The sequence below is a fragment of the Strix uralensis genome, chromosome 1 (assembly GCF_047716275.1).
Source record: "Strix uralensis isolate ZFMK-TIS-50842 chromosome 1, bStrUra1, whole genome shotgun sequence".
In the NCBI taxonomy this organism is placed as follows: domain Eukaryota; kingdom Metazoa; phylum Chordata; class Aves; order Strigiformes; family Strigidae; genus Strix; species Strix uralensis.
In genome coordinates, this window is record NC_133972.1 from 20,721,270 (window position 1) to 20,735,335 (window position 14,066).

Consider the following 14,066-nt stretch of genomic DNA (forward strand, 5'->3'; position numbering starts at 1 on the left):
GCAGTATGAGAGCCTGCTGCTCTTATCAGTATTTTAGGTCCCACAGGCAATCCTTCAGCTAATAGCCTTATCTCAAGCCCAGTCACCCTGCCTGGCTCCTTCCTACCATAATGATTTCCAAGCGGCACAACCCGAAGGTGTTTCACTAACTGGCACAATCAGATCATAAACACTACGTAGCCTTAGAGCAGTCATTTATCAGCTCTTTCCCATCTCTCCCAAACCATGCCTCAACTGCACATCACCACCCAGACAGAAAAAATGGAGGAGGAGACAACCTCAGGACAATCAAGGTCTGTTATTCTTCAGTCACTAATAAATCATAAGAAAACCAAAAAAACAGATGCAAATGTATGACTCTAGCTGGCCATCAGAATACTTTTTGATGGTTCCAAACCTTGGGGAAGATCCAATTCCCATGGAAGACACTTAATATAATTGACTATAAAGACGTCAGGAACAGCTAAAAAAGCAAAACAAGAAAACAAAACCCAAAACACACACCTTCTTGCCTATATGCTGTCAGAAATCTGATTTTCCTGGCCAGGGCTCTACAACACATTGGCTTGCATCCCTCCGGGTAAGGAGGAGTGCGGAGCTCCTGCTTCTATGCCTCAAGCAAGATCTTTAGCTACAAAAGAGGAGGTGAGCCATACCATGGCCAGCTGTCTGGAGAAAGGGGCAGCTGGCCCTGCAGCCAACAGGGTTGCCTGGAGTTACGCTGGGCACCCTAGCAGCCCAGGGCTGAGCAATACCTGGTTTTTGGTGTGAAGTAGAAATGGCAGTCTTCAACTTCTCAAGTCTGACACAGCTCTGGACATTGAAGCCAACACAGCGCTCAGCACAGAGAAATTTAAAACTGAAATGAGAACGTCTACATCGTTGAGGGATTTGCACTAGATATCTGATTTACAGGAAGTTTCAACACTGCAGGTTGGGGTTTATGCATATGTAAGGCAGCATTGCTACCATGCGACTGACTGCAGATGCCCTATGTGAGTTAGACCTGCTCTTGTGCAAAATGCAGTGTAATGATGTAAGCATAGCTCTAAGGCAGAGTTAAAGATGCTCTGATTCAATCTTTAACATTGAAGCTTTGCAAAAGGGTTTACTTAAAAGAGGGACTCTAACAAACTGGGGCCTCAATTTGTCAGGGAAAACATCAGATTTTTTGCATCATTTTTCTAAATGGTATTTCATCACATTTCCATCCTTTGTGCTCACAAGAACAAATAGATCTCTAGCTCCAATGCTATTTCATAGTACTGCCTTTTGCTGCAGCACTTTGCAGCACAAGCATACAATGCTTCCCTCTGAAAAATCTAAGATACAATACAGAAAATGAAAACTACAGCCAGGAGTTTGATGTGTAGAACAGATGAGGAAACAAGTAAAGAGCAGGCAAATCATACACGATGCATGAAGACATGTTATTTCTTCAGTGAGGTGGTGGTACACAGTCCTAGTTTAACAGGCCATTTTAGACCACTATCTAAAGCAAGCGGATTCCAGACACAGGGGGAAAACAGAAAAAAAGCTGGAAAAAAGTCTAATAACTAAATGGGAGAGGCAGACAAAAAGTATATGAAATCCAGGTCTCAGCACACAAGGTCAGCTCCTGGGGATAACAAGGGATGGGGTCCATGCTGTACTTGGACCTAGAGCTCAGCACTTGATTCAGTTGGATGCAAAACGCTGCACAGAGCTCAATTGGACAAATGGTCAGACTAGGAATTTTTTAGCTGCAGCTTAATGCATAAGATGAAGATGCCAAGAGGCCTCAGAGGAAGTAATTACAGCAGTTATTAGGTACAATATGAGCAAGTACCGGTATGATAGTAATTTTAATAGTGGTATTACAGGTAAAAGCTTTTATGCAATATTGTTTTTTCTTCACAATGGCCTTTTATTTGACCATAAGCTCAATATAAAAAGATTGCATTTTCATTTGATTTTCTGGTTGTTGCTTAATATTTTTCTTCCCTCAAAAATTTCTATTAAAACATAATGGGGAAATAAAACCAGATATTTGGTGGGGAAAAAATATCTATTTTTATATAGCAGCACAAAGCAGAACAGCAGACATACTGACACTGTGAGCCATTCACTTACAGGACCATAATTCTTAAAAAGACCATTAACAACTCAATGGAAGAAACTTGAAAGCTAATAAAAACTATATACAGGTAACTGTATGCTTTTAAAATGACATTTTGATATTGGACCAGCTCTTTAATAATGTTTTTCTTATTGGCAATAAAAAAGTGCCTTAACTTAGACTGATCCATTTTGCACTTATTGTAGGCACAGTCAAAAGACATTTGCAACTTATATTACATTTTTCCATTTAGTTTATGGCATTTTTGTGCCCTTCATATTTTTCCACATATTATTTATACATTTTAAAGATGTTCTTTTGTATTTCAGTTCTCTGATCCTTTAATTATGCCAAGGAGAATCTCATTTCCATACTTGATGGATGGGATCTTCATCATCGTTACAGTGACATATCACCAGCTCTCTTCCAGGAGGGTTTTGCCAAGACCTATAATCAGTTCAGCACTGTGTTTGTATGTATGTTTGCTCAATGCAGCTGACTATGTTAGAAATGTGCAAGTAGTGAACTCTTCACTATGCCATGTGGTCTGAGAACAACATGAAATAGCTTCTTCAAGCCTGCAGATTTCCAGAAAGGCTCCATCATAAGCTGTCACATATGATGGTGCACCATGTCTCCAAACTAAATGTCACGATAAAGCACAGTGAACTGAAGGCAAACATACTTGAGAAGGGATGTGCCACACTCTGAGGCAGCTCTGGGATGTGAAGCAAAGTGCAGAAAGTGGACTTCAAAAGGTCCACAGATGGCCCAAACACAACACCCAGGTATACAAACCTTACTCATTCCTCGGAGGAGAAAATGACATGAGATGTGTTGCACATGGTACTACTTGGCCAGGGTGGTTATATATATGGGACTAAACTGACTTGAACATTGCCTCAGCACTGCTGTTGGAAACTTAAACGGATCAAGCTAGAGTAATCATCTTCTACCATAGATAGTTTGTGTTTCATTCTCAGACAGGCCAAAGTCTTGTCTTACAGGTATTGCGTGAATTAAGAACAAGTACAACTGAACCTACCTGAACCATCCTTCAGGAGAGCCTACCAAAGCAATCACCTCCACAACAGGTAATTAACCAGCTCTGGGCTCTTGATTCTATTCACTTCTTACTGGAAAAACATCTTCAAATATATATATATATATATATGAACTATATCTATATATATTGTTCTTTGGTCTTCACAACAAAGTACATATGGGACACCCAGCTGCACTAGACATGGAGTTATGACTGGGTTTTGTTTTCAGGGTTTGTTTTTGGGGTGTGGGGTGTTGGATTTTTTCATTTAAGAGATGGCATATACATCTGTATCTTTTTTAAACTGGATAAAAACTAATACAGCTTTCATCATGTTGGAGAATGTTTGTACTCCAGGAACCCTTCATAGACCAATCGAAACAACATTCTCTTCTGCAGTAATATGGGGGTGAAAACTACCAGTACACTACTGTGTCATGAGCTTTTTTGTCTCTTTGTTATTTTTGTGGGTGAAGAGAAAGCTGATTATATTATACAGTAATAAAGACCAAGAATATTTAAATTGAAAGAAGATGCAGTCTTGGTAGATTCTGTAGTTGATGTATGTAAACTATTGAAATTAAATTAAATAAAATAGGTATGAAAGAATTGTTTGATGATTTTTTTTTTTTTTTAATATGCACTACTCCACTGAAAGTCATCTGGGCCACATTATACCTTGACGCAACAACAATTGAATCCTGATGTACTAAAACACTGCCATCTTCACTGAACATGTGTCAAACACTTGCTCTCAGGCTAGCTATGTGCTTTCAACTTGTGCACTGTACCCCAGAAATCAACTATGCTATAGGTAAAGAACGCCAGCAAATCTAGTAGCTTTCTTGCTTTAGTCTTCAATGAGGAGATGGAGTTTTTGGTGGGGGTGCAGGGAAGACCAAGGATTGATGTTATTTCCTCTGGTTTTTGGTCTGCTCTCACTTGGTTTTCACTACTCTGTTGGTTCAAGCTAGGTAGAACACTAGGTTTTATAACAATCAATTTAACATCATTTTTTATGAGCAAAGGTCAAATTCTACATTGCACATTCGAATTTAAAAGCGGAAATTTAAACTACAGAATGATGTTTCATGCTGAATAAAACTTACGCCAAGCAAAGCTCTGATTTCTAGTTTCCTGAGCTCCTGTCTCCAAACTTTTCTCAGGTTTCCAACACTTGGTTACACTTTCTGGCTCACATTTATTTCCTTCTGTTCTGGATTTAGGTGATAAAAGGTTGAGACATACGATTACCACTCCTCAGGTGCAGTTGGCAAGTTTGAGGCGCAGGCATGAGGGAAGGGGGGAGGAAAAAAGGTGGGGGAAATGGCACTGGTTTAGTTGTGGTTTGTCAAGATCACTACTGGCTTTTATCAGCTGTTTCTTGACACAACTCACTTTGTTCTAAAGTATTTTGGAAAAATAAAAAAAATAGTAAAAGACTTTTTCTCCCCACAAAGAACACACTGAAAATAAAACCCTTCATTCTCTTGAAAAAATAAAAAAAAAAAGCTCTTGCAGTGTGAAGGCCACTGTTAGCTGAGGTATACTTATCTATTTCCTTGCAGTTCCTGGCTTCTCACCTGTCTCTTTCAGCTGGCATTTTTGGTACGTTCATTTTAAAACTACATATACCACTGGGCAATGGATAGGTTATTCTTGGATCTCTGCTTGCTTCTGGCAAGGCGGTACAGGGTCCATGCAGATGATGATAAATGAGCATGAGATGACATGGCTCTCCTCACCATCACTGGCACCACCACCTGTCATCGTTGCCATTGCTGAGCTCATCTCACCTTCAAAAAACTCAACACTCAGAAGTTTAATTCAGGCTAAGTTAATTCTGTGGCGGTTTTACATTCTCGTCCTATAATTATGCACAGGTTCTCATTTCACCTATTTCCGACGGACTGTAGCATTTTTATGTCTTTTCCACGCGTATGTTGAAGTATATATTTCTTGAAAGCAAATGCCATAATATCAGGTGTGAGCCTACTTCTATTCTGAGTTTTAGATACCTTCCAGCCAAAAAGCTGTACCAACAAAAACTCTGCCGTACTTGATCATTTACCGTACTTGTACCAGAGTTGAACTTAAATATTGCATGCCTATTTTATATGCCAACACCCATATAAAAGAAATCTAATCAAAAGTTACCCCAATATTCCATTAATAGCATTTTTCCCCTAACATTTAGAAATCCTCAATATACAAGAAGTCCAAAACTTACCAAAATGTCATAAGTTTTCACATTTATGAAGTTCTGTTTCTGTTAACAGAAATTCACTCATGCCTCAACTACCCTCAGCCCAAAACTTTCACATCTGAAATATAAAGATCTGAATCTGTCATACATGACATGTTTGGGTTCCTCAAACTGCACAAGGTGTGTGAAATGCTCCTGTGGATTGAAATAAACTCATTTTTCCACAGATGTAGGAGAATATTTTTAGATGAAAATTTAGTGGTTATAATGGCTTGCACTCTTAAAGCATTTAATAACTGGAATAAAAGAATCAGTTCCTCAAACTGAATCAATATAATTCCATTATGCATACCATCAAGATTATATAGTTTAACCTATAATCATAATTGCCAATTCAGACAAGTTCTTTAAAACCCAAACTTTTTTCAGTCAACTTCATAACCCACAGTTACACTACGTTGATTTTCAGAAGCCAGCAGGATATGAGGTTTTCTTACTATTGACCACTAAGCATAAAATAATTTCAGTCATATGTTCTCCAACATATTTTTTTGTACTGTCAAGGGCCACATCATTATCTGAAACAATAGTTTCCCTTTTTTTGACAACAAGATTTTTTTTCTTCACAGTTGGTCGAGTTAGTCCTTGTTACTGTCCATCACATCCAGCATTTCCTTTCAGTTGTTCCACCTTCCACTGATACAGAGCTTGCAGCATCTTAGAACATTTTCCATCCTTCAATCACAAAAGTCTTTAACTATAAACATGGTTGCAATGGATACTCAGCCATGGCACTTCACAAGTAGGCTGTCCTGCACTTTTTACGTGACCTAGCTTCAAGAAAAACAAGTTTCCAGTGCAATTTCTGTGTATCTGTTTTACCCATTAGCTCTAAGTACTAAGGATGACAGTGCTTTCTCCAGTTTGTGTGTTTAACAGCGTATAAGGTAAATGCACGAGAAAGCAGGTACTTTCTTTTGCTTTCAGCCTGCTTTGCATTATTCCAGTATCTCAAACACTATGGAAAGCCAGGTGGCACGGTAGCTTTTGGAGACAGCATATCTCCTCGGAGATGCAGAACCACAGACATGCGAAATGGAAGTGGGCAGAAGACCAAAGCACACTAGCTCTAACAGCAGTTTGCAAATAGCAACAGCAAGTCATAAATCATAGCTCTCAAAACCTCTGGATCACAAAGTCAGCCTTAATTTGCCTTTGCCCATCCATGCCTCAGAACAAGCTCAGGAGAGCAGGCATACCAAAAACCTGGCACCTGTGCAGCCTGCCCGTTGTCACATAGACAAAAAAGAAAATGAGTGTGTTCATACTGTGACTATACCACCCACGTCCACTTGTAAAGTGAAAGTGCATGAAGTGAGAAGGGATGGCTTTGTAGTCAAAACATTAGACCAGGAGTTGGGAGACCCGAGCTTTCATCACAGTCCTACAAGAAATTCCTTGTGCATAAACCACAATTTTTCTTCGATTTTGATGTTTCTCTCTAAAAAAGAATAAAAATGGCCAAATCTTGCAGTCAGCTGTAATTAATGACCAGTTCCGTCGGAGATCAAATTCATCCATGTTTATTAAGTGCTTAGAGATGATTAGTTGGATAACAATGTACCATTGCTAAAGTGTTGTAATTGTAAAACCTCACATTGAAACTATTGTCTCACAGATGTTAACAATGACCATTTTTATGGGCATTATTAAGACCATAAAGTAGAGACATATAAATTACAAGTTAGGGAACTCTCAATTTTAGCCATAGTGACTTGTTCAGCTGGTAGTTCTTGCATACAGAGCTCTACTGTACATTTACACACACATGTACACACTCTTAGTCTTACCTGTTTCCTTATATTAAGGGCATCAGTGCTGTTCTGTGCACTCCACCACATTTCATTTCAACAAGTAGGAAAGTCCAAAACAGAGTTATCTCAAGGTGGCTGCAGTGCCTTTTTATTAGAAAAGCATTACCGATACTTTAGAAGTGAATGACTTACCATGTACTATGTATGAAATCTCCAGCACATGTCCCCCAGTCTGAATTCCTGTATCACCACAACTTCTCTTTTCACATGTTACAGCAGATGCTCAAGACTGAACTCATCTTGTTTGGTAGCTAGACTTGTCTGTCTCTAGGAGATCCCCACCAGCGTCCCTTTCATATTCGAGATTCAGGGTTTTGTGTTACCAATAACTCTAAAACAAGAGCTAGAAGCTTTATTAAAGCAGCACCCCCAGAAGCCAGTCTCTGCTCCATCTGCCTTGTTCCTGATCACGTTCCTATCATGGAAATCAGTCCACCCTGTCTCCACTAATCAGTGAGAAAAGACAACTTTTGGTTTTGGTCTTCCTACCAAGACTTCTCAGTGGTGTGTAACAAAATGCATTTGTAATTGCTCTTTGCAGTCTTTGTTGCATTATTGCAGCTTACTCATAACCTATGAGTTTCCAGTTTTTACCACATGTGCTCCTAGAGTACTACCTGTTGCTTTGCCCTCCCAGCTGATTTAGCCTGTCAAGAGAAAGCTGGAGATCTCTTTTCTTATGCTGCCTTCCTCTTTCCCCCTTGCTAGGATGCATCCCCATGCTCCGCAGGACACAACCTGCAGAGTCAGTTCTGTCAAACACATGATGGTTCGGTTCCCGCATTTCAGTCCTGTCTCCTCTCATCTGTGAGATGGGGAAAGTCCTGGAAGGGAGTTATTTAGATATTCCTCTTCTTCCCAGAGCTGTTGAGATTTCTGTAACTTGTGCAGATATTTATGGCAGCTTGCAGACATGGAAATGTATCACTGCTAGAGGAGACCTGCCATAGTCCAATCCAATATTTCAGTTACTCGCTTTACTGGTGTTTTTAACACAAGTGCCCTCTGTTGAATTTTCTGTCCTCTCCTGGAGAGCAATTGCTTCCTTCCTGGAACAGCTGATTAAGCTCTCTTTTTAGTTGCTCACTTCTTACGATATGAACATCCATCAGGTTTGCCCTTGAAGAGTATGATCAGTCTTCCAGAGAAAGTTCCTCACTGAATCGCTATTAAACAATCAATATTTCTAGTTGGATGTAAGGAAACCTGGTTCTCTCTTCCCTCCTGGTCACAAATCACCACATCGTTTCTTTTGTTTCTGCTCTCCCCAGACCTCTTAAAATTGATCTTTTCCCTTGTGGCAGGCCTGAGCAAAGATTTCAGCAACGGGCCGTCCAATAAGTCACAGCATTAAAGTCAGTATCTCCAGACTGGTTTCCTTCTCCTCTACCAGGCCTCCCAACTTCCAACTCAAGAAACAGAGATCACATTTATCCTTTGGCAGAAATAAAACACAGCGTATCCAGTGCAGGTAACTGCAGTAACTCACTAGGCATCTGTACTCTTAATAAAACGTAGTGTCCCCCTTGCATAGAAGGGAGCCAGATGCCTTCAGTTGCCATTTCACTACAGTAAACCCTACAAACCGCAGAGATTTAGAGTTCTTACATCCAATGTTTTTTGCAGTTCTTCATGTTCATGCACTAAAAGAGTGCTCATTGATTTAATAAAGCCAAGGTCTAGAGAGATCTATAAATATGAGTATTTTACCCTGATGCATTATTGCCCTGATGCCCAAGACTGAACTTCTGCTCCTTCACAGATAAATTGCTTCCTCGCTGGTTAACACCAGCTTCCATTAGCTAGAGTGGTGGCAGACATATTTGGGAAGGTGATCCATGATAAAACACAGCTTTGTCTCTTTTTTCGTTTTCCCTTTGATTTCTTTACTCACCACATCCCATGCTTCTCTTTTCCCCATCTCCCTCTACTCAGAAGAATCAATAACTTATTCTTCATCACTATTAGCTAAAAAGTTATCACTCTCACTTAAAATCTATAGAACTCAGTGCGGCGATATACATCAACCTCGGGATGCTCAAGATCAGGGTCCTACAGTTGCCAAAATTGCCTTCTAAAAGGCAGTCTGAAACAATTCTTTAAGGCTTTTATAGGCTTATAATAATGGTGGCTAATGCTAATAATTATTAATAGTGATAATAGAAGGGGGGGAGGGGGTATCTTGATATTTCAGTCCTAAAGTAGAACACATTCTGTACATTCAGCTACTCTGTAACTTCCAAAATGTAAAACATAGGGCTTTCTGGTCTATACTTTTCTTTGCATTCAACAGCAAATTAAGGTTTATGGCTTTCTTTTAAATATATTGTAGGAAGTTTTATTTAGAAGAACTGCTTTTCAGTATCTCCTAAGCCTTGGCTTGTCCAGCTGAACTGCTCCCAAAAATACTTAACTCCAAAGCAGAGTTACAAGGAAAGGGAATGTTTCTCCCCAAAATGTGTATCAGCTAGCAACATTATTAACCACTGAATTCCCAGCACAGCAGGCAGTGTCATCCATGAAACAAAGCGCTCTGATGAAAGCATCACTTGTGCTTCCACTGTCATCTTATTACAGCGTGCATAGTCACGTTACAGCCTTCACCTTGCACCCTTGTGCAGCTCCTCAGCCGCTCATGTGCGAGACTAAGCACGTGGGAGCTCGAAGCAGCAGCATTTCCAAACCTTACCTTCCACTCTCTTTGCTGAACTACACGCAAAGACTTGTGTGTGCACCCCAGCTTTGCGAAAACACTTCTCCCTCCAAATTCACGTGGTAAATGCGGTTTCACAATGTCATATTAAAGTCATGTACAACTTTGTGCACGAGAGTTTTAAAGTCAAAGAAATGATTGCCAGATCATGGATTGGATTACTTTCCATTAGCTCAGCTCTGAGATAACCTTGTGTTACATAAAGACGACAGAGGCACCCAAGATTTGATTATGTGAAATATTCCCCTGTGCGTTACTTTTAGTACAGGTCTGAATGTTCTTACTATCTGAAATCCAAACTTACCAGGCAAACACACATTATACAAGGGTTGTCTGTGATAAATGGTATCTGCAGAATTTCCCCTTCATTTTCACATTTTGCAATGGATCCTGAAATAGAAACAGAAATTTTAAAATACTGACATATTTCAATTCCCCCAGCTGGTTTTGGAAACTGTCCTTGTCGCGCTCACGTTTAACCCCTGCTCCATTCCTAGCCTTTGATTTTAAATCTTGCCTTAATTTGCCCACTTTAAGCAAGCAAGGGCATTCAGCATTTCTCTAAGATTCCAAAGGGAACTGGGAAATGACTGGCCTTTTATTGCCGCACAAACCTAGACTTTCTTTGTGCCCCAGTTATAGCAAAGAAGGACGCTTTTTCTCTTCTCGGATGACGTGTAGAGAATAATGAGTACTCCATGCAAAGCAGGATACTTCTATAACGATAGATCCAGAGCTCAGTGAAATCAGCAGAAAGCTGTCCATTACACTCCAAGGACTTGGACCAGGAGTACAGCACGAGCCCTAAACTGAGCATCCTTTTAACGCACCACAGCCAACTGGCAAATGAGTCAAAATTAGCAGGCTGACTGTCAGACGGAATCAAATTAGAAATCTCTTTATGGCCCTCGCTCTGATTAGCTGGTATTCTGTCATGTTGGAATCACTTCTTGAAAGCTAATGGCTCCTCGCTTGCACTAGAAATTGATTCAGCGTTTCCCTCCGTGCCCCAGCTATCAGGAAAACATAACCCTCGAGGGAAAGCGGGGGAAAAGAAGTGGGGGGAGGAATTAAAAAAGGGAGGGGGGAAGCATGGTTCCTGCGTTCACCTGCCCCAAACCACGCGGTTACACCTCCAGCCGCCCGCCCTTCCCGCGCTCCCAACGCCAGGCAGCCCCGCGCAGCAGGTGGGCACCGCGCAGCCTGCGCGCCCGCTCCGCGCCCCCCCGCCCCCCGTCGCCCCTTACCTGTGAGCAGGGAGGAGGCCAGCGCCCCGGGGAGGCAGAGAGCGCCCAGCAGGACGGCGGCGGCGGCCGGGACGAGGCGCGGAGCCGCCGGCCAGCCCCCGCCGAGCCGGGGCATCGTCCCGGGGGTGCCGCCGGCTGCTCCGGGACGCGCCGTCGGGTGGCGGAGCCCGGCCGCCGCCGGCACGGCCGCCCCAGCACCGACCCCCGGCGCCGGGGTGGGGAGCAAGACGGGAGACAGTGGCCCGCCGGGGAGTCCCACCCCACGGCGGCACCGGGGGAGGGGACTGTGGGTGCGGGGAAAGCAGCTGTCAGCGCCTGCCCCTCGGCCCCGCACCCCCTCTTTCCATCGCCCCCCTCCCCTGCCCGCATCCCTTCTTATACCTTCCTCTCCCCATAGTCCCTCCTCCGGCACCCCCCGGCCCCCATGCCTCCCTCCCCCCCGGCGCACACACGCACAGACAGGCTGCCAGCCCCAGACCCCGTTTCCCTGCCGGGAGATGCCCGGCCACTCCCTCCCTCGGCCCCGGCCCCGGCCCCGGCCCCGCCGAGCACCGCCCGGGCCGGCCGCGGCGTCGGGGGGCTGCGCCCGCGGCCGCTCGGCGGGTGGGGTGGGGGGAGAGGATCGAGGAGGAACGAAGAAGAAGAAGAGGACAAGGTAAAAGAGGAGTAGGAGGGGAGGAAACGTGGATCCCCGGACAGGTCCGGGGCGGCGCAAACCCCGGTACCTGGGCAGAGAGCGGCGGCGCCGGCTGCCTCCGGCGGGCTCGTCCCCGGCTCCGCAGCCCGGCTTGTGGCAGTGCCATCTGTGCCGGCGGGCAGGTTTTGCCGGCCGTCAGCGAGCAGGGAGAGGGAAGGAGGGGAGAGCGGGAGGGAGCGGCAGGGACAGAGGCTGCCCGCGGGGAACGCCGCGGCGGGGCTCCGCTCCCCGGCTGCCCGCCCGCCCGCCCGGGGCCGCCGAGGTCCCCTCCCGCCTCCCCTGCGGCCCCTGTGCTGCCCCCTCTCTCACGGCAGCCGCAGCACAAACTCCCGCGGCCGGAGCCGGCCGCTTCCCGGGGCCGCTGCCCCCCAAAGGGAATTTCTCCCGCCCGCCCAGCCCCGGGGCAGCCTCTCCCCATCGGGGCAGCCCGGGGCTCGGCGGGGTTTGGGCTCCCCCCGCCCGAGGGGTTGGGGAGCCGCGGGGTGACAGCGACCGGGGCCGCGCTCTGCCGCCCGCTCCCCCCCCCGCCCCGAGCCTGACCTGCCGTGCGGGTCCCTCGGCCCATCGCTCCCCGGCGGGCTGCAGCCTCTGCAGCTCCTCATTAACACTGTCCATTCGCAGGTCCAGGCTTTGCTCTCCTAGGTGTAAACACGGGCAAGAGTAGCTACAGACATCACCGAAACCGAGCTTTTGCACACACAAATACACGTAGGGTATGGCCCGGACGGGATGACACGTGTGGTGTGTGGCTGGAGGTTTGTCTGTGACAGATCTTCCCAAGCCTGTTTTACAAATCTTCCTTCAAACTGTGATGTTTCACTTCGGGGAAGTGACTGCTCACAGAAATAAACTAGTCTGACGACAAGCTGAAAAACGCTTTCGGATTTATACACGTTCTTATTTTCTTTCTTTGGGGGGGTGGATGTGAGCTGCTATTTCAAAAAAGCTTACAGTAGCGGCAAATCAGGTGCATGGCAGGCTGGTACGTACAGGACTACTTTAAATACATTTCACTTCCCATGAAGATGCAAGACAATTAGATTTGCATGTTCATTTGAGGAACAAAACCCAAAAGCCAAGACCTCTGATAGCCTGCAGCTTGGTTCTATGAAGTAAGATATGTACACCTCACTGCCAATGCAATTTGTCACCTACCTTTATGGTAGGAAGTTAAAGTCCTAAAACAGCTAAAATTGCACCTATGATAGGGACTATGGAAAACTGATACTGGTAAACTTGTAGACAAGACTAGCAAAATCCCTCTCCATGAGAAAAGAAAGCCTGCTTTTTTCTTACCTCCCAACTTCAGTCTCTACAGGTTGAAGCTGCACAGGCAAATATAATTTAGATGCTATTAAAAGGGTTTTATATTCCCTAAAGTGGGATATCAAATTTGCTCCACATTGTGTAGAATACATAACAAACTCAGTACGTAAATATAATGCGTATAACCTGGATATTTTTTTTTCTGGGAAATGTCATCTTCACGATTCCCTGCATTTTAAACATAGATGAGTCCGTAGAGCTACATATTACTATGCACTACTCCAGAAGAGATTTTCACATGTCCGAATGTTTTTTCCATTGGAAAGATGTGATGAATCTTTTGGCAAACTGGCTTTTTCTTACTTCTCTATCTGTAGTCAGTGGCTATGTTTCCCTTTTCTGACTCCAGTGCAGCCACAGCCTTCTAAAGCAACAGCCGTAAGTCTACCCTAATAATTTCTCGTGACAACTACCACAGGAGAGTACTTATATCATTGTGTGCATTGAATCTTCTCTTTGTGATGGTCTAAAATTCATTAAATATTAACATCACCCGGTGTGAGAAACATACAAATCACATTGAGGGCATCAAATAACAATTCAGGCATCCAAATAACAGCAGGGAACTTGCTAAAATACTCTGAAAATGCAAAAAGTTTCATCTCCTTTATGAAATGAAGACAAGAGACGACAGCAACTAACTTCACACTCAATCCCTGCCATAACTCATTCATAAATCATACCTAAGGCAGGGCGGTTACAGAGCAATACACACAGATTTGTTACAGAGTTCTACTTTTCCTGTGGAAAAAAAAAAAAAAAAGTGTGATCATCACTAAAGCACCTTCAACACACTGATTAGGCCTAAAACTTACCTCTGAATCAACATCTGCAGCATGAAAATATTGTCCATGGGGTGA

General features: G+C 44.0%; 1 protein-coding gene across 3 annotated transcripts in view; it reads right to left on the bottom strand.

Annotated features, from left to right (window-relative positions):
* BMPER (BMP binding endothelial regulator) overlaps nucleotides 1–11,951 on the bottom strand; it is a 150,811-nt gene extending 138,860 nt beyond the window's left edge. For 2 of the 3 annotated variants that reach the window (XM_074858773.1, XM_074858763.1), the window contains exons 1-3: nucleotides 11,909–11,951; nucleotides 11,184–11,467; nucleotides 10,241–10,326 (exon numbers count right to left, since the gene is read on the bottom strand). In XM_074858773.1, the coding sequence (XP_074714874.1) occupies nucleotides 10,241–10,326; nucleotides 11,184–11,298 (201 nt within the window). In that variant the 5' untranslated portion in view covers nucleotides 11,299–11,467; nucleotides 11,909–11,951. Of the gene's footprint in view, nucleotides 1–10,240; nucleotides 10,327–10,550; nucleotides 10,926–11,183; nucleotides 11,468–11,908 lie in introns of those variants that run through there. The other variant, XM_074858785.1, reaches the window with a different exon arrangement.
* Nucleotides 11,952–14,066: the final 2,115 nt, after the last annotated feature.